Raw genomic sequence first — 18195 nt, 5'->3', positions numbered from 1 at the left:
CGACTGCGTCCCCGCCCACATAACCAATCAGAAGGAAGAAGGGAGGAGAAGGGAGGGCGCGTAGGAGGCCAATGGGAAGCGGTGCCCGGGGGCAGAGGCGGGACCCGAGGCCTGGGCGGAGGGGGCGTGGCAGGGAACTAGGGGAAAGGTCGGGCGGAGGAGCTGAGCGCGCGGGGGGCGATCTCACGGTTCCCTTAATCTCCTGGCGCCCCTAAACCAATTTCCCCTCCAGATCCCCCTTCACTCCCCGCCTGCCCGAGTCGCCGTTGTCTGTCCCCACGCCTCTGCGTCCTCCAATGTCGCCTCGCCCGTTTTCCAGCCCTTCTTTATCCGAGCCCTCCCGCGCGCAGCCCTTCCGTCCCCGCCGTCTCCGCACCCTGTCCGTGCGCGCGTCCGCCCTGGCTGCGTTTGTGTTTCCGCGTCCGTGTCCCCTCCCCGTCTCCACACTCCCTGTGGGCTCCAGTGCGCCTGTCCTCGCCGACCCCCCAGAAAGGCACGTGCAGCCGCGCGCTCCGAGCCGAGCCTTTATTGCGCTCAGAGGCACACGGGGAAGCTGCTGATGGCCACCGAGCTCTGCAGGATCAAGTCCGCCAGCAGGAAGCAGCCGCCTGCGGGGATGGGAGCGAGGCGGGAGGCGGTGGGCCCGGGGAGGGTCTGGGGGCGGGGTCCTCCGGGCAGTCTCCCACCCTGCTCCCACCGCCAGGTTACCCGCGAGAACAGAGAAGGGTAAAGCCAGCCACCCTATAAAATAGGACCAGGAGAAGAAGGCGTCGTCCTTGCTCGAGCTCCCCACTGTGTAGCTGATCAGCGCCATCAGCAGCAGCAGCCCTGGGCCACGCCCGCTCGGCAGGTGAGCGCGGCCAGGTGCATCCGACCAGGCCCCGCCCATGTAAACCACGCCCATCTCCCTGCCCCGCCCGTGGTCACGCCCACACCTCCCACTGCCGTCCTGGGCACGCCCACTGCCCGTGGCCGCGTCCTGACTCCTCCCCGCACCGCCGTCTCCTCCCGCCCCGCCCTGGGTTCCCGCCTGGCTCCCCGATCCTCAAGGGCACCCCAGGCCTACCCTCCGCCTGCTCACCGCTGACAAAGAGCAAGACGCTTGTAAGCTGGCCCCGCAGAGACTCCTCCGCCCGACATAGAAGCCGCAACCCCATCACCGTGGCCACCACACCGAAGCTCCCCGACAGCACCATGCACAACCCGGCCATCAAGATCGTGGCTGGGGACAACCGGCCCCGTCAGCCCTGCGCGCGCGGGCCCCGCTGATCCCCGCCCTCCCATCCCGGAGCTGGACTGTGGGGCCGAAAGTGCCTGTCGCGGCTGGGACCGGGTAGGGGAGCCAGGTGCACTTAGGGTAGGCGGTGGCCCGGGGGCGGGGCAGGCTGGCTGCGCGCGCGGAGAGTGGGGCGGACACCCATGGGGAGCTCACGCTGGCAGGGGGTGCTGGAGCACAGGCCCTGGGTGCACTCTTGCCACAGGCCACCGTGGCCCTTCGCATGGCGGATCCAGTAGCTGGTTACCGTGGACAGGATCGTGAAGACATTGGCCAGGAAGCTGAGCAAAGTGCCCCAGCCCTGAAGGGTCCGCTTCACTCCCATGCTAGGCAGGCTGCTGCCGGGGCCACAGAGGCAGGGCTGGCTGACCCCCGAGCCCCCTCAGACCCGGGCCCATTTCTCAGCACCCTTGCCTGGTGATCCGCCCCCCACCCCGCCGTTTCCTTGTCCTCCGATAGGGGACTTTAAGACCTCCCCCAGCCTCACAGCTGAGGAACCCGCCTTCCCAGGCACCTCCCTCCTCCAGGGCGAAGTCCCCTCTGCGGTCCATTCCTCTTCCCATCCCCCACCTTACACACACACACACACACACACACACATACACACACGAGACTCGCACCCAGCTCCCCAGAGCTTCTAAGATTCAGAGTCCGAAGGGGTAGGGGGAGGGAGACTGGGGCTTTGTGAGACCTTCAGAAGTTCTAGAACCCCTCCCTCAGCAGCTTTTAAAGGGATAAACACACACACAGCAGCAGCTCCCTGCCCACTGCGGTACTGGAGATAGAGCCCAAACCAGAGTGCTCTATCACTGAGCTACATCCTCAGTCTTTGTATTTTTTGATTTTGAGACAAGGTCTTGCTAAATTTTCTAGACAGGACTTGCACCTTTTTTTTTTTTTTTTTTTTAAAGACAAGTTCTCACTATTTAGCCCAGGCTGGCCTCAAACTCTCAGCGATCCTCCTGCCTCAGCCTCCCGAAGTTCTGGAATTACAGGTGTGCAGCCCCCACACGGGGTACCAGCACCTCTTCACAGAATGACAGCTGAGTGGAACAGTGGGTCCTGGGGCAGCTTGACCATAACAAGGTAGACCAAAGCCTCCTAGAAGCTTCTCTGCCAGACAGCCTCCCTGTCCCCGGCTCTCTAGCTGTGCCCTCAAAGGCCCGCTTGCAGGCTGTGGCCCCTCGGCTGAGACTCCACCCTGACCCTGCTCAGCCAAAACTCCACCTCCAGCCCCCGATTCAAGTCCTCGCCTGCTCCTGACTGTACCCGGAGCCCGACACTCAACCAAAGGCAGTGTCACAGCCACGAGTTTGTCAGGCCAGAGCCCTGGACGCTAACCTGCCCCCTCCTGCTGGACCCCACAAAGCCATGGGCTCCCAAGCCCTGTTCCTCCTGCCCCCCTAATCTGCCCCCTATGCCTATCAGGCCTAGTCCCTCCTTTCCATCCTGGACCCAGGTCCCAGGCAGGCCCCGTGTCCTGGCCTGTTCTTGTCCCTAATCTTCCAGTCCTAACCCAACCCCTAGCCCATGTCCACAGAGGGGCTCAGAGCTGACGTGTCCCTCCCTGCCCACAATCCTCTCACTCCCTGTGACCCTCAGGAGGATGCCCAGTGAGTGTGTCACTGAGGGCCCCCGCTCCCCACGCCCCCACCTTCTGCATTCTAGCCAGGGAGCACCCTCTGCACCCTGACAGCTCCTGGCCGTCCATGGCCGCAGCTTGAGTTCCTGAGCGCCTTCCCCGGAGAGGCCTCCCTGTCCCCGTGCCTCCTGACTCCTGACACCCAGCCTTTCTGGCACTGCTGCCTGGCCCTCGAAAGGGCTGGTCTGTAACTGCCCCATCCTGCCTGGTTCTCCACCTTCCTGGGTGCCCCTGTCATCACCCACCGTGGAGCTGACCTATGGTTATGTCTTCCTTTCTTTCTTTCTTTCTTTCTTTCTTTCTTTCTTTCTTTCTTTCTTTCTTTTTTTTTAAATTTTGAGAAAGGGTCTCATTAAGTCTCACTAAGTCACCAGGTTGCCCGGGCTCTGCTCAAACTTTTGATCCTCCTGCTTCAGCCTCCCAGCCAGTTGCTTATGTCTTGGCTGAATTAATCTTGGAATAACCAGATTTTAGCAAATTTTTTATTGAATGACTGAAGAAATAAATGAAGGGGGGTGGATTGGGAGGGAGGGAGGGGCAGGGCAGGGGCAGGGTCCAGCCTTCCTTCCACGGCTCCTGAGGACACTCCGGGGGCCCAGCGCTCACATGCATCCTGGCCTTCTCCCCTGCTCACAAGGTTTCATAGCCGGGCCGGTGTGTACCACAGTGAGCGCCCAGACTCAGGGCACCTGGGGTGGCAAGAGTGTAAGTGCTTTTCTGCCTGGGTCTCCCCGCCCCTGTGGCCTCCCAGCTCCCTGGGGAGGCGGTCCGGCTTCGTGGTCACCTGTACAGAGGAACAGGACCATGGAGACCCAGCCCAGGTAGAAGGACCAGCAGAAGAAGGTCTGGACCTGCGGGTGCGGAGCCTGGCCCCAGCGTTCACTGGTGTACACCGCCATGGCCACCAGCATGGAGAGAGCTGGGGACAAGGACAAGAGAGACACATGAGCCCCTGGGGGCCCTTCTCCCGAGCCCAGCCCGAGGCCTTACCTGCAGCAAACGCGGTGATGGTGGAGACCAGAGGCCCTCGGCCAGGGGCGGACAGGGAAGGGATGCAGGACAGCACCAGGAAGCCCACAGCCACCAGGCTCCACAGGGCGGCCAGGACGCAGAAGCTCTGCGTCACGTGGATGTAGCCTGCTCGTGGGAGACAAGACTCCGAGTGCGTGCCCCACCCCGCCGGCTCCCCGCAGGAGAGGCCAGCCCTTACCTTTGATTTGACCTTCCTGACCGCCTCTCGGCCAGAGGCCCGAGTGAGCTGAAGTGGGCCCCATGGCCACTATCCAGAAGTCGGTGCTGATGGCCACCAGGGAGGACGCCAGGCCCAGGGAGCCAGCAAGCAGGGCCAGGGACCGGCAGGGCTCCATGGCCAGCGCTGGGTGTTCGGGTTCCAAGGGACGAGGAGGATGCCGCCCCGGCTGCTGGGTCACAGAGGGTGGGAGGAGGCTGTGTCGCCGGCTCTGGGTCCTCCGAGCTACAGGAGCAGAAGGCAGCAGGCAGCGCTGGCGGCCGGGGTGCTGCACGACAGCGCACGGGCAGGTTGGCTTCACGCAGTTCCCGGCAGTGGCTCTCACACACCCTGCCTTCCTGATTTGCAGATGGTCTGGGTCCTCCCCGCAGGTTTGCCTCCGCAGGGTCGGGGTAGGGAGGGCTCCGGGTGTCGCATCGTCCGCGGTTTAGGTGTGGTCTAGCGCATGCCTCTGTCACAGCTTCCACACCTCGGGCCCCGGCGCCCCCCCGTGGCAGGGCTTCCTGGAAGCGGCAGGAGTGAGAGCCGGGGCCTCAGGTGGGGGGCGGCCAATCGGGCTGTCAAGGGAGTTGCCGGGAGGGGAGATGTGGCCAGAGGGGACAGTTGGGGACATGTCATGCTTTCCTGTGGTGGTGCAACCTTCCGTGCTGGGAGAGGAGAGGCGCCCAGCGCCAAGTCGTACCAAAGGCGGGGCCCGGGGGCTCAGCGCTCCTGAGCTGAGTGAAGAAGGCACAGGCGAGGGGCTCCGACGCCAGGTCTCTGGTTGGAGCCTCGGCCTGCCTGGGGCAGGCACACAGGCCGAGAGTTACGCCTGAGAAGGGCTATGGGGAGGAAGGAGCTGCCTACAGCCTCATCTTGTTTTTTTTGTTGGGGGGGATTTCCGGTACCAGGAATCGAACTCATGACCTTGCGCTTGGCAGGCAGGTGCTGTGGCGCTGAGCTAAATCCCCAGCCCTAAGCCTCGTCTGATAATGAGCTGAGGGTCACTCTGCTCGGGGTGGGTCCTCCAGCATGGGACGGGTGGAGCTTGTCCCCAGGATCAGGTGCCTAGGGACTGGTGACAAAAGTGTTAGTGGAGGGTCCTCTGGCCTCCGAGCGCACGTCTCCCCCAGCAGCAGGGCCTGGCTGACACCGCACCTGCAGCAGGTATAAGACGAACGTGCCCCTGCTCAGGAAATACTGGCCTCCAGGAAGTGGTGAGTGACCCAGAAGAGGACCTGGATCACGACCGTGAACTGGGCCAGCTGTTCCAGGACAACCAGCTATGGGAAGAACCAGGAAGGTCCCAAGGTGTTGTGTCCCCGCCTTACTACTGCAGGCTTCGCTTTTGGGCCCTGGCCGGTGAGGAAGTGGCCACCCTTGAGCACGCGCTCAGGAAGCCAGGCTCCCAGAGGTGGATAAAGGCCACCACGGTAAAAGCCACAGGCAGGTTTGTGCAAGGAGCAGCAGACTTCAGGAAGTCGGGGCCTCGAGCGTGTAGTGAGCACAGAGCTCCTCTGTGACCTTGACTGCATTCTGACCCTGGCTCCCCCCATGAATACAGCGCATCACCCCATCCCCAAGCAGAACCTCATCCTGACACCAAGCCAACCCCCTACACACTCAGCACTCACTCAGTGCCTCCCCGTCTTCCACCCCAATCCCACCCCAAGACCAACACCATCTTCATCTCAAATTTAACCGAGGCCTCCGCCCCTCAGCCCCAGCCCCGGGCCCAGTTTGCTCCTCATTCATCAACCCCACGTTCCTCTCACCCACCTATCTCCCTCCTCATCTCACCTCCGGGTCCAGGCCCTGAGCTCCCCAGTCAGCCCCCACGCCCAGGCCCGAGTGCACCGCAGGTCTCTGCAGGGCAGGCCCAGGCTTTCAACGCCCTGGGCACACACGCTACCAGCCAGCAGGGGCAGCTGAAGGCCACCGGGAAGAGCACGGAGGCAGGGCTGGGGTGGTGCTGTCTGCTTTCACAGTGAGCTGCTGTCTGAGGCTAGCGGAGGGGAATATCGGGCCTTGTATGGAGCTTCTGCTGAGCGTTCATCCCTGGCCCGACCGCAGAGTTCAAACTGCTGGTTTACTTAGATCTGTACCAGCCTTGTCCAAGCTGCCGGGTTTCCTGAATCCACCCAGGTCTCTGGCAACTTTCTCCAGCCCTTCCAACCTCTCCCAGGCTCTGAAACTCCTCACAGCGCCAGGCTGCTGTGGAATCCTGCAACACTGTCAGTCCAGCGGTCCCTGAAGGCTCTGCCCAACCAGGAGGCCACCCTGGTCTTCGCTTTGTATGGATTCCGTCTTCAGTAAGAATGCCCCCAAGCCATAGTCCCAAGGCTCCAGCCCCAGCCTGGGGCCCTCCTCCCACACCTCTACCCCGGTTACCGCCTCTTTGACTTGGCAGGATTCCTTGTCTCCCGTTCTACAGCTTCCCACATTTATTTTTATTTTAATTTTTGGAACCGGTGATCAAACTCACGACCTCATGCCTGCCAGGCAGGCGCTGGACCGCTGAGCTATCTTCCCGGCCCCCACATCTTTTTTTCCCAGACTTTAAGAACTTTCAAGCAAGAATGAGATCTGACTAATGGTAGGGCTTAGATCCGGGCAACTGCACAAGACATAAAGGCCACTCTCATTGCCCGTGAACCTATATGATTATATACTCAATTATAGGGGTGAGCCTTCTAGCTCCTTGGGAGGCAGAGGTAGGAGGATAGCAAGTTTGAGGCCAATCTGGGCAACTTAGTGAAACTCCTACGGAGCTCAACATCATCTAGCATGCGTGAGGCCTGGGGTTCGATCCCGTGCTCTTGGTAGACAGTGATTTTGAAAAGCATCATCATGTCTACCCAGACCTACTCTATTAGTAATATTGCATGTGCTTTATTTTAGCAGTGAAGATGAAATCTGAATATACTTAGAGGAAATCCCAGTAATATTGGTGTCGACAAACACTCATCCCAACTGGCTTAAATGAATGTTTTGCCCAACGAGTATTCATGCTTCCCTGCAATCCCAAGTGCTATCTTGGAAGCATTGGGGATCTGGGGATGATGGACAGTGGATCCAGATTTCTACCACTGTGGTGCTTGCGTTCCTGTCGGGGGACAGACAGACAGATGTCAAAGAGGAGCACGCAGCGTGTTTGCGATAAGGGCTGTGAGAGAAACAAAAGCACGGGGTGGAGAGTGCCATGATTTAGGGAGGGTGGCCAGGGCGCCTCCCTGACAAGATGACTTTTGAACAAAGACTAGGGTGCATTTGGGAAGACAGGTCCACACCCGGACTGGAAGGAGGCTGGCAGGGCCGGAGTGAGCAGAAAAAGCTCCTGCCCGGAGAAAGCTTCAGCCTCTCCTTGTGGGGAAAGGACCCTCTAAATCCTTGGAATGTCCCACCTGGTAAACGTGTGTTAGGGTCGCAGGCCACCAGGGTTCTTTATGACTAAGATGAGATTTACAGCCCGGCCCGAGCCACGGTGTACCATTCTGACCTCCGGAGGCGCCAGCACAGCGGGGCCCCGTAGGACCTCGGTGGGATTTAGCTTTTGACCCGAGAGGAGGGCTGGCAGCAGTGTGCACACCGTAGTGGGTGGGGAGGGCGAGACCAGAGCAGGAAGCCTGCTAGCAGGCGGGAATGGGTGACTCCCTGTAATCCCAGTAACCCGGCTACCCTGGAGCCTGAGCCCAGATCCCAAGTTCAAGGCCAGCCTGGGCAACTGAACTGAAAGGCAGGTGTCATGTCATTTCCTAGGATGGGGGAGGCCAAGGGCGGGGCACTTGGGGGTGTGAGATTCGAACTTATTTTTAGACCTGTGACATTTGAGGTGCCTGTTCTTTTTGAGCGGAAATGTTGAGTAAGCCGTTAGAGATAGGAGCCTGAAGTTGTAATTATACCTTTATTACTGCTGGTAGCCTACATCCCTATAAATGTGATTGCTAGAATAAGCCCCGGTTACGCTTCTACCTATATAGGCTGCAGTGAATTATTACGGAAGACCTCAATTGCCATTCTGTTAGAGGAAGCCTCTATAAATAAAGTATTATTGTTTGAGGAGGCCCCAGGAAACACTTTAGGAAAAAGGCTTCTATTCGTATTACATTTATTAGCATAGGGTCTATTTTTTTTTTTTTTTTTTTTTTTTCTTGAGGGACTGATGATTGAACCCAGGGATGCCACATTGCGCTACAGCCTTAGACCTTTTTTATTTTAAACTGCCGGGGCTGGGCTTGAATTTGCAATCCTCCTGCCTCAGCCTCCTGAGTGCTGGGCTTCTAGACATCACCACCATGACGCACACATCCTACGTGCCCGTTTCTCAAAGCGAAACTGTGGCCGAGCCTGGGTGGGGTGTGTGTGACGGCCTCAGTCCCCGTGCCTGCTGGAACCGGCAGCCCGGGCCAGCACCTCACAGCACCTGCCTCCCGCCCACCTACCGCTCCCCGGTTTCTCTCCTCCCCCGACAAGGACTCACGCCGGCACAGTTTCATGTCACTTTTATTAGGCCCCCAAATGTCGCACTAAGGGATACTCCGATTCTCTAGGCTTGGGACTTCTCTGCTGCCTCCCACCAGGCGCTACTCTCCTTTCCCTCAGGACACGGAAGTCGGGGCCCCCGTGAGCCCCCTCGCGCCCCGGGAGCCGGATCGCAGGGCTCCGACGCCTCCTCTCCAGCGGCCTCCCTCTGGCGGCCCGGGCCGGGCTCAGCGTGGGGTAGACAGGCGCCGGCACTCGTGCATGCGGTAGGCGCACATGTAGAAGATGCCTCAGAGGAGAAAGGGGTCCCTGTGAGGCCCCGGACCAGACACCACCCTCTCTCCCTGGGGCCCGCAGTCCCCGGCCTGCTCAGGCCTGGAGCCGGCCTTCAGACTCAGTCCTGGGGTCCCCCGGGGTGGTACATCTTGTTACCCCACGCCCTCCCCCAGCCCTGTACCTGCGAAGAAGGTCATGAGCAGCGCCACCCAGCCCAGGATGTAGGACCAGGAAAAGCGCCAGTCCCCAAAGCGGCGGCCGAGGAAGCTGACAGTGACTCCGGTGTAGATGGCCAAGGCCAGCAGGACGAACAGGGCTGCGGAGAGCAGGGCGGGGCGCAGACATGGGACGGGAATGAGGCCGGAAGAGGTGGTCAAGCGGGGGGCGAGGGGAAAGATGGATATGATGGACTTGGGGGTGATGTGGGGTTTTTATTTCCCTTTTTTTAAATTTTAGGATGAGGATGATTAGGGTTGGGGTGGTTGGGGGGTTGGATGGCTGGCTCCTGGAAGACTAAGTTCTTGTAATATCCTGAGTCCTCGGGGTGTCTGTTATTCCTGAGTCCTGGGACCACACGGGAGTTTATGTTCATAAAACCCGGTGGCTCTGGATGGGGCTCGTTACAAGAAAGAGCAGGGTGGCACAAAGCTGAAGCAGGAGGATCTCCGCTTTGAGTCCAGCCTGGGCAACTCATTCATTTAGCAAGATGCCCTCTCAAAGTGAAAAATACAGAGGGCTGGGGATGTAGCTTAGCTCCAAGGTTGCATCCTGGTTTGGGCCCCGTGTGGGGGCGGGGAGGGAGAGAAAGAAGGCCACGGTCTTGCACGCGGTGAATCAGGGCGTGGGATCCGAGTCCGGTCAGGGCTCAGGGGCTGGGGTGAAGGGGTGATGGGGGCGGGGTCACTCACTGGATGCAAAGAACATGATTCCCGCGGAAAAGGGCCGGGAGAGGCGGGTGAGGCTGGACTGCTGAGCAAAGGCCAGGATACCCATGATGATGCCGGAGGTGGCGCATAGGGCGGACAGGATCATGAAGGCGCGGGTGGCATTCCAGTACGCTGTGGGGGCAGCCACGCTCACTCCCAGGCCTGGCAGGCTCTCGGGTTTCTCCTTCACTACAAATGCCATCTTTCTTGCCTGGCAAGCTCCTACTCATCCTCCAAAGCCCAGCTCCCGAGACCCTCTTCCCTGCCTGGGCACCATTCTCCCCCACTGCCCTGGGTCATGACTCTCTTTTTCTGTCTTTCCTCTCCAGCCTGATTTCTCCCCGAGTGCAGGGACTGAGTTGATTCTTGCCAAGAACAACCCCAGGCCAGCGTGGTGGTGCACACCTGGGATCTCAGCACTCTGGGAAGCTGAGGCAGGAGGGTCAAAATTTGAATCTCACCTGGGCAACTTAGCAAGACCCTGTCTCAAAATAAAAAATAGAAAGGACTGAGGATGTAGCTCAGTGCAAAGGCCCTAGTGCCATAAAAAATAAAAAAGAAAGAAAGAAAAAAAGAAAGGGAGGAAGGAAGGAAGAAAGAAAGAAAAAGAAAGAGAGAAAGAAAAGAACAAAAAACAAAACCAAAATGAACACACACACACACCCACACAGGTTACTCACTGGTCTGCACAAATGTTTGCTGAATGAATGTATGAAAGCTGATTGCCCTATCTTCCTACTACTCAATGTATATCCTCCCGTATTGCTCTTTTCTCTTAGCTTCGTACCACAGGCCCCTATCTGGAAAGCTCATTTGTTTTTACCCTGTTTTTGGTTTTGTTTTTGAGACAAGGTCTCACTATGTAGTCTGGGCTGGCCTTGAACTCAGAATGATCCTCCTGCCTCAGCCTTCTGAATTCTGGGATCACAGACAGGTGCTACCACACTTGGCTTTTTAGCTTGTTTATCCTGTCTGCCTCTTCCCACGGTTTTCCACGCTGAGTGGCAGTCTTGCTGTCGGGCTCACGGCTGGCTCCGCAGCACCCAGTGCTAAGGTCTCAGGGCCTCTTCCCCTCTCTCTCTCTGGGGCCGGCGTGTCCTGTTCTGCACCCCGGGGGCTGACGCCTGGGAGGCAAGCCCCGCTGCTGCTGCTCTCGCTTTGGGAGTAGGTTACAGTTGTTGGGAAATGAAGCCAGCAGTTCAGTTTGGCCTTGAAGATGTCAAAAGAATGGACGGAGGCCGGTGTGGCAGCAAAAGCCTACAATCTCAGCACTCCGGGAGGCTGAGGCAGGAGGGTAACAAGTTCAAGTCTAGCCTGGGTGGTTTAGCAAGACTCTGTATCCAAAAAAAACACAGAGTGTGTAGTGTGTGGGAGGGGCCCGGGCTGTAGCTCAGTGCAAAAATCCTGGGTTCAAAGCCAGGATTCAAAACAAAGCTGGTGACCTACACTAAGCCCCTCACTCCCCATGTCAGCGAGAAGGCAGGGAAGTGACTGGAGCTGCCCCCAGGCCCTGGGTTTTCAGTTTGGAGCAGGAGGAAAGAGCAGTGTCATAGATGGATCTACCACAGACAGAAGCAAGTGTGGACTTAGACCTAAACAGGCCTCCCCACGGCTCCTGCCTCAGTTTACCCCTCTGGCAAATGGGCTTCCCGCCCCCTCCCTCAGGGCTGGTCCAAGTGACATCTCCCTGAGGTGGGTGCGCTGTCACAGGGCTGTGAGCACATTCTCCCTCTTGTGCCTTCGGGGGACCATTTGGCCCTCGAAGTCAAATCCCCCTGCTCACAGACCCCGGGCCCCTCTCCTGCATTGCCGGGGGTGGACGGGGCTGTCCCAGGCCAGCGCTTCGGGAGCACCCCGGGCATCATAAGCACTCAACACACGCTGGCTGTGAATGCCGCTGCTGTTAGTAACCTACAAAGTGTGGTGTGATCGAGTACCTTACACCTCATATACTGCTAATTTATTATGCAGTGTATTTCACATTAAATAGAATATTATATCACTAATGCAGCATAGCTTACATAGTATATTATGCATACTATATTATCATATATAATATATACTATGTAATATTCTATCTCCCAGCCTGGCACTCAGGAATAAAAAGTCCTTCACCCAGTATCTTTTTTTTCTTTCTTTTTTTTTTTGGCTTTTTGAGACAGTCTCACCATGCAGTTCAGGCTGGCCTTGAGCTCACTTTGTAGCCCAGGCTGGTCTCGAACTCCCAACGATCCTCCTGCCTCAGCCTCCCAAGTGCTGGGATTACAGATGTGCACCACCACGCCTGGCCCCTTCACCCAGTGTCTGCACATTCACAGCTGCTCTGTCTTCCAGCCCCGCACATAATTATAGCAGACATTTGTAACATGTTCTGGTCGGGTGCAGAGGCCCATGCCTGTAATCCCAGAGCTCTGGGAGGCTGAGGCAGGAGGATCACAAATTCAAACTCAGCCTGGGCAGCTTAGCTAGCAACTTAGGGAGACCCTGTCTCAGAAACAAAAACAAAAACAAAACCAGAAACCAGGATATAGTTCAGTGAGAAGGCCCTGCCTTCAACCCTCAGTAGCACAAAACAAGTAAATAAAAGAAAAAGAAAAAAACAAAGTTGTCTCCACAACCCCAGCCACACCTGCCACAGGGTGACACCTGACACCTTCTGTGCCAGGAAATGTCACCTCTTCAGCCTGGCCTCCACAGGGGTACACACTGTCCCTGCAGCTAGGAAACAGCCCCGCAGCCCCTCCCACGCCGCACCGGCCTCCTTGGCCTGGTCCCTCTAGCGCTGAGCTTCGAGGCCCTCCCTCCGGATCGCCCGGGCCGTGAGCCCCACGCCCTGGCCCTGGCTCACCCACCGATACTCTCGGTCTGCAGGTAGCACTTGTGGCCCAGGCAGTACCGCCACAGGCCCTGGTGCGCGAAGGCCCCGGACAGCCGGTACTGCATCCAGTGGTCCGTGGCGGTGGCCACCACCAGGAGGATGGTCCCCACCCAGGCGCAGAAGAGGCCGCCGCCCATGAAGCTGTACATGGTGATCTGCAGGGACAGGGACAGACGGGGTGCAAGCCGGGCTCCTGAGTCCTGGGAGATGTGGAGACCTGGGGGGCCGGGGTCAGGATCCCCGGATGCTGGCGGAAGGGGAGGGGCTGGAGCCCTGGGTTCTTGGGTGCTGGAGGAGGAGGCTCGGGCTTGGATTCCTGGGTCCGAAGAAAGGAGGGGGGGTGGGGGGGGCACGCCAGGTCCCTGGGGGGGAGGGGGCTGGGGGCCTGGACCCTCGAGCCCTGGGGCACGCGTACCTGCGCGGCAGAGCCTGCCCTGAGCCCTCCTTCCGCCACAGCCCCTCTGTGCAGACTGAGCCGAGCCAGGTCGCTGGCCTCTCTGTCCCTGTGGGTCCCCCAAATCCCTTAAGCCTGCCCACACAATGGCCCAGTGGCCCAGCAGTTTCCAGCAGGCAGAAGTGCAGTGGTGGCAGAGGCCCAGAATGGAATTCGCTGAAGCAGGGATCCAGGGGACCCCTCCCCCAGCCCCTGGCCCCAGTGGCCTCTCTCGGTGACCCTCCCCGGACCCCATCCCTCCGCACAAGTCTTGCTCACGGCGAGCAGGGCGAGGGCGACCACACACACAGACAGAGGACGGCATCCGTTTATTGCCCAGCCAGGGCTCCCCACTCCCAGGAGCAGGGCAGAGTGGTGGGGTGGGGTGCTGCGTCTGGATACACGGGGCTGCTGCGGGTCTGGGAGAGGGATTCTAAATGCAGGGCCCGCCGGGGCAAGCTAGGGAGACCCTGTTCCAAAATCAAATGGAAATTAAAAAGGGCTGGGGATGCAGCTTGTCGCAGCCTACTTGCCCAGTATGTGTGAGGCCCTGGGTTCAATCCCAGCACCGGGAGAGGAAGCTGGCGCGAAGGCAGGTTAGGGGTGGAGGCACAGAAGAGGCTGGAGGAGGGTCGGGGGAGTGGGTTTGGGATAGGACGCAGGGCGGGGTAGGGGGTCCAAGAGGAGTCAGTGAACTCAGGGTTGTGGCTGTAGATAGGGATGGTGCCGGGATCCAGGCAGAGAAGACGAAGGGGTCGGCGTGCTCCTGGCGGGGGATCTGAGCAGGGCCGGGTGACTTGCAGGACTCCTTCCGGCTCCAGGAAGCCCCGCTGTGGCGGCTGCTTGATGCTCTCCGGAGTCCTAGTACTCCTTGTCCCAGTCCTCAGGAGCAGGCAGCCGGTCGTGGGGGGCCGCCACGCCTCCTCTGTCTTCCTTCTTCCCACCCTGGCCCGGCAGTGTGGGCGGTGACCGCAGCCTCTTGGTCGGGGCCTGGGGACCAGCCCCAGCGCCCTCTGCCCTGCCCTTCTCCGACAGCTCAGCTCTCCCGGCTCCCCACCTCTGTGGGCCCCAGCCCCGGGCAGGCCGGCGCCCACGTCCTCTGGGTGGCCTGGGGGCTGTGCCCAGCTGGGTGTGGCAGGCCTGGGGTGAGCAGGGGCAGGAGGGCAAGGACTGCTGGAAGCTGTAGGCTCCCAGCAGGGCGCTGTGCAGGAGGTAGGAGAGGGCGTCCAGGCGGATGGGGACGGTATGAGAGGCCAGGTGCTCGGGGAGTCCCAGGTGGGCCGGGTCTGGGCTGCCCTGGAAGGAAGGAGGCAGGGCCAGGAAGGGCAGAGGGGGCCAGGCCTCAGTCCCAGGTGGTGGCGGAGATGCATTCCTAGCATGACAAGAAGACAGGTCAATGGGTCCCGCTGCCTGCACCTCTGCTGGGAGCCCACCCCGACTTCCTCGCCCCTTGTTTCTCTGTCCCCACCCATTTTTGTAGACCGACAAGATGAGGGAGGAACAGCTCTGCAATTCCTCTCAGCACCGGATACTCAAGCTCTGACATCCAGAAGCCCTTGCTGAATTGAAGTGTGACCCTGGGCAAACCATTCTCCATTCTAAACTTGACTTTTCTCCTCAAAAGATGGCTGTGGGCGGTATGAAGGGGAGGCAGTAAAGGGCTGAGCTCTGTGCGTGCTGAAGGAACGTGGAAAATTATTGTATTTTTCTCTAGTCCTATGGATGTCCCTGGGGTCTTCCTCTCCTGGTTCATTCTTGAAATTTTCCTTCCCCTGGGACTGGGGATTGAACTCAGGGCCTTCACCATGAACTGTCTGCCTAGCACATTTTTTTTAATTTTTAATTTTGAGACAGTCTCGTTAAATTGATAAATTGCCCCAGCTGGGCTCAAAGCTGCCATCCTCCTGCCTCAGCCTCCTACACGGCTGGAATCACAGGCCCGTGGCCTCAGGCCCAGCTTGGCAACTTTGTGATGAATGTCCATTTCTAGCTCTCTCCGTTCTAAATAGCCACCCCACAATCTGCCAGAGAGATCCTCTAAGGGTCTCCTAGGCGGTCACACCTGAGCTCTTAGCGTTTTTGTTTTTTCCGATGCTTTTTTGGGGTCCTCCCACTTCCCCTCCCCCCTTCTGATTTTCTCGGTCCCCTTCTCTCTCTGGGTTTCTGTCCCCTTCTTGGGGGTCTTTGTCTCTCTCACCCTTCGGACGCAGCCTCGTCTCTTTGCTGATCCATCGTCACCGAGGTCACCAGAGCCTTCCAGCAACTTCTCCAGGATTCTTCCAGCCCAGCGTGGGTGGGAGAGGCGCAGAGCGAAGGGGCGAGGCCAGGGTGGCGCGGGGCGGGGCTCGAGGGGCGCGGAGCTGCCCGGATGGTCCGGAGCTCAGAAGCGGATCCTCTACCCGGGAAGGGTCGGTCCTTAAACCAGTCCTCGCTCAGACCTGGGGTCTGGGCTCAGCCCCTTCTGCCTGCTTCCGCAGGTGTCCTCAAGACAGTTGTTTAGGACTACTAGGACAGTTTAGGCCGGCACATCTGGACCCTTGGACAGACACTCCAGTGGGCGAAGGCCTTAGTAGGTAGTGGGAATATTTAACTGGATTCTCGTTCTGTGCTGGGTCGCTGACATCTCCATGACCCTAAATTAGGTCTTCCCAGCGTCTTTGCTTCAGCATCCCTGCCTGAGAAACTGATGTTATCGTTGAGGTGTTCAGCTAAGGTGCTGGAGGCTAGAGGGTCCGTGGAGGGAGCGGCCGGAGAGACTCCGGGCGTGCAGCAGGTACTGTCCTTGCGGGGCGGGAAGGAGGAGCTAGGAGCAAGGATCGGCTTGTCAAATTTTTAAAAACTGAGTTTTTTTAAAATTTTAAAATATTGTATTTATAGAAAAGTTACAAAGATAATGCAGCAAGTTCCCCTGTGTTCTGCCCAAGTTCCTCCAAGGTCAGTCCTCTTACAGTGTCACCGCTTCCATTTGTCACAACTAAGACACCAAAGGATGCTAAGTGAACGTAACGTTTAGATTTTGTTACTTTTTGCACCCATGTCTTTTTTTTTTTTCTGTCCCGGGATCCGGTTCAGAACACCACCCCACATTTTGTCATCCTGTCTCCACTGACCAGCAGCTGCTTCTCATTCTTTCCTTTCACAGCTTTAATAGTGTTGCAGAGCCGGGCGTGGTGGTTGCATGCCTGTAATCCTAGCACTTGGGAGGCTGAGGCAGGAGGATCGTTGCGAGCTCGAGACCAGCCTGGGCTACAAAGTGAGCTCAAGGCCAGCCTGAACTGCATAGCGAGACCCTGTCTCAAAAAGACCGGGGGGGAAAAAAAAAAAAAAGCATTGCAGAGTGCTCAGCACATTTATTTATTTATTTGGTGGTACTGGGGACTGAACCCAGGACCTTTGCACTGAGTCCCATCCCCCCCCTTTTTTGGGGGGGTGGGTTCTGGGAATCAAACTCATGACCTTGTGCTTGCCTGTCAGGCGCTTGCGTCGCTGAGCTGTATCCCTAGGCCCCCCAGCGTTTTTTAAAAAAGTTCTGAGACAGTCTCACCAAGTTGCTAAATTGGCCTCCAATTTGCAATCCTATTGCCTCAACCTCCCAGAGAGCTGGGATTATGGGCCTGCACCATATGAATTAGTACTTCTATGCCACGGAGCTCTTAATGAATGACACTAACTCACTTAACCCTCCTCAGAGGGCTGGGGATATAGCTCAGAGGCACAAGCGCCTGCCTGGCAAGCTCAAGGCCTGAGTTTGATTCCCAGTACCAAAAACAAAAACAAAAACAAAAACAAATCCTCCTCAGAGAGGTTACATAGTTTGCTCAAAGTCACAGAGCTACTAAGTGGCACGGCTGGTGTATGAACCCAGGCAACCTGGACCTACAATGTGACCTTTTAATGGAGACACAATGCACTGTATAGGTGTGTGTTAGCTGAAATATTTTGGGCTCTTTGTTTCTCTGCTTCTCCCCAACCCCTTTCTGGAGCACCCTGTACCACTGAGCTGCACCATCAGCCCTTTAAATTGTAAATGTCAGAGTACTGAGGAGGCGGAGAGGAGGAAAAGGGGAAAAAAAAAGAATTAAAATGTGTTACGCACACGTACCAACTTCGTAGGGTGAATGCAGTCATGTAGTAATACAAATTTATTTATTTACTTATCTATCTATTTATTTAATCTTTTTGTCCTTTTGTCGCAGGGTCTCCCTGGGCTTGAGCTCACTTTGTAGCCCAGGCTGGTCTTGAACTTGCGACGATCCTCCTGATCCTCCTGCCTCAGCCTCCCAAGTGCTGGGATTACCGGCGTGCGCTGCCACGCCCGGCTACATTAATACAAATTTTTAAAGTAAGAGTACTGAGAAACTTCGAACATTTGTAAGCGGAGCTGTGATGTAATGTGGCTTGTGTCTTAGGAGCACTTCGCCCGCAGTTTGCAAAATGGGTCGCGGTGCAAGGCGAGAGGACCAGGCTGTCCTCCCGGAGCGGCGCGGTGGTGGCTCCGGGAGGGCGAGGAGATGGGGCTGCGTTCGTACCTGGGAGAGAGGGCCTCGCCGCTGCTGGACGGCTCGGGGTGGGCGGGGGGATCAAGGAGGACGCCGTCTCCAGCCTCAGCAGCCCCTTTCTTACAAGATCGCGCCTCCCGTGCGAGTTGAGAGCAGTCACTGGTACTGGGACAGCCTCATGCTGGTTGCCGCTGTTGGCACCGCGTGTGGCCAGAGGAGGATTCTTTTATTACTATTATTTTTTATTTTTCAGACTGAGGATTGAATCCAGGGTCTTCGCGCCGCGAAACATTTCCAGCCCGTGATGACGACGACAGGAGGAGTGGGAGGGGAGCTGAGTGACTATTACCCAGGCTGGGCTTAAGGATTTTAAAATTTTTTATCGTGAGGCTCGGCTTTCTTTTTCTTGGCGATTCTGATGAACACTCAGATCTCCAGACTTCGAGTCTAGGTCTATCCATCTACTTCGCTCAGTTCCAAAAAGGCAGCTTATGTCTACACAGGGCTCGGACATCGGAGTTCGAATCTCGGCTCAGGTACTTACAGGTGCCTGAC

At 57.8% G+C, this 18195-nt stretch overlaps 4 protein-coding genes across 8 annotated transcripts; all 4 read right to left on the bottom strand.

Moving 5' to 3' along the window:
• Positions 1–511: 511 nt before the first annotated feature.
• Positions 512–2116, bottom strand: Cldnd2 (claudin domain containing 2). Of its 5 annotated transcripts, none has more exons than XM_013508904.1 (5): positions 1897–2116; positions 1433–1614; positions 1067–1222; positions 709–828; positions 512–608 (listed from the first exon to the last, which is right to left on the bottom strand). In XM_013508904.1, exons 2-5 carry the CDS (start codon positions 1599–1601, stop codon positions 535–537), a joined length of 519 nt encoding a protein of 172 aa, XP_013364358.1. In that variant the 5' UTR covers positions 1602–1614; positions 1897–2116; the 3' UTR covers positions 512–534. The 5 variants fall into 5 exon arrangements, with proteins under 5 accessions (XP_013364358.1, XP_005412736.1, XP_013364362.1 ...); XM_005412679.1 differs by having other exon boundaries at positions 1082–1222; XM_013508908.1 differs by having other exon boundaries at positions 709–741; positions 1082–1222.
• Positions 2117–3371: 1255 nt separating this feature from the next.
• Positions 3372–5028, bottom strand: Nkg7 (natural killer cell granule protein 7). The gene is made up of 4 exons (XM_005412683.2): positions 4129–5028; positions 3909–4055; positions 3703–3837; positions 3372–3607 (listed from the first exon to the last, which is right to left on the bottom strand). The coding sequence occupies exons 1-4, from the start codon at positions 4283–4285 to the stop codon at positions 3549–3551; spliced, it is 498 nt and encodes a 165-aa protein (XP_005412740.1). The 5' UTR covers positions 4286–5028; the 3' UTR covers positions 3372–3548.
• A 3306-nt stretch (positions 5029–8334) lies between these two features.
• Lim2 (lens intrinsic membrane protein 2, 19kDa) lies at positions 8335–13001 on the bottom strand. The gene is made up of 4 exons (XM_013508909.1): positions 12683–13001; positions 9813–9962; positions 9086–9220; positions 8335–8917 (listed from the first exon to the last, which is right to left on the bottom strand). Exons 1-4 carry the CDS (start codon positions 12855–12857, stop codon positions 8856–8858), a joined length of 522 nt encoding a protein of 173 aa, XP_013364363.1. The 5' UTR covers positions 12858–13001; the 3' UTR covers positions 8335–8855.
• A 91-nt stretch (positions 13002–13092) lies between these two features.
• Positions 13093–15790, bottom strand: LOC106147432 (chromosome unknown open reading frame, human C19orf84). Its single transcript, XM_013508903.1, has 2 exons — positions 15339–15790; positions 13093–14513 (listed from the first exon to the last, which is right to left on the bottom strand). Exons 1-2 carry the CDS (start codon positions 15371–15373, stop codon positions 14003–14005), a joined length of 546 nt encoding a protein of 181 aa, XP_013364357.1. The 5' UTR covers positions 15374–15790; the 3' UTR covers positions 13093–14002.
• Positions 15791–18195: the final 2405 nt, after the last annotated feature.

Source organism: Chinchilla lanigera, unplaced genomic scaffold, assembly GCF_000276665.1.
Source record: "Chinchilla lanigera isolate Chin_1 unplaced genomic scaffold, ChiLan1.0 scaffold00157, whole genome shotgun sequence".
NCBI classification, from domain to species: domain Eukaryota; kingdom Metazoa; phylum Chordata; class Mammalia; order Rodentia; family Chinchillidae; genus Chinchilla; species Chinchilla lanigera.
Note: the sequence above shows the minus strand (reverse complement) of the source record. Positions and strands in the feature narration are given on the sequence as shown.

What these genes read in the sequence shown, in the direction of transcription:
- Cldnd2 (XM_013508904.1), bottom strand. Translation starts at nt 1,601, where the DNA reads ATGGGAGTGAAGCGGACCCTTCAGGGCTGGGGCACTTTGCTCAGCTTC. An exon ending in CAGCGGTGAGCAGGCGGAGG is followed by an intron (nt 829 to 1,066) that starts GTAGGCCTGGGG and finishes GGCGTGGCCCAG; the next exon opens with GGCTGCTGCTGCTGATGGCG. An exon ending in ACCCTTCTCTGTTCTCGCGG is followed by an intron (nt 609 to 708) that starts GTAACCTGGCGG and finishes CCATCCCCGCAG; the next exon opens with GCGGCTGCTTCCTGCTGGCG.
- Lim2 (XM_013508909.1), bottom strand. Translation starts at nt 12,857, where the DNA reads ATGTACAGCTTCATGGGCGGCGGCCTCTTCTGCGCCTGGGTGGGGACC. An exon ending in AATCATGTTCTTTGCATCCA is followed by an intron (nt 9,221 to 9,812) that starts GTGAGTGACCCC and finishes TGCTCTCCGCAG; the next exon opens with CCCTGTTCGTCCTGCTGGCC. An exon ending in GCTCATGACCTTCTTCGCAG is followed by an intron (nt 8,918 to 9,085) that starts GTACAGGGCTGG and finishes TTCTCCTCTGAG; the next exon opens with GCATCTTCTACATGTGCGCC.
- Nkg7 (XM_005412683.2), bottom strand. Translation starts at nt 4,285, where the DNA reads ATGGAGCCCTGCCGGTCCCTGGCCCTGCTTGCTGGCTCCCTGGGCCTG. An exon ending in CATCACCGCGTTTGCTGCAG is followed by an intron (nt 3,838 to 3,908) that starts GTAAGGCCTCGG and finishes CCTTGTCCCCAG; the next exon opens with CTCTCTCCATGCTGGTGGCC. An exon ending in GGTCCTGTTCCTCTGTACAG is followed by an intron (nt 3,608 to 3,702) that starts GTGACCACGAAG and finishes TTGCCACCCCAG; the next exon opens with GTGCCCTGAGTCTGGGCGCT.
- LOC106147432 (XM_013508903.1), bottom strand. Translation starts at nt 15,373, where the DNA reads ATGGATCAGCAAAGAGACGAGGCTGCGTCCGAAGG. An exon ending in GACGAGGCTGCGTCCGAAGG is followed by an intron (nt 14,514 to 15,338) that starts GTGAGAGAGACA and finishes TTGTCATGCTAG; the next exon opens with GAATGCATCTCCGCCACCAC.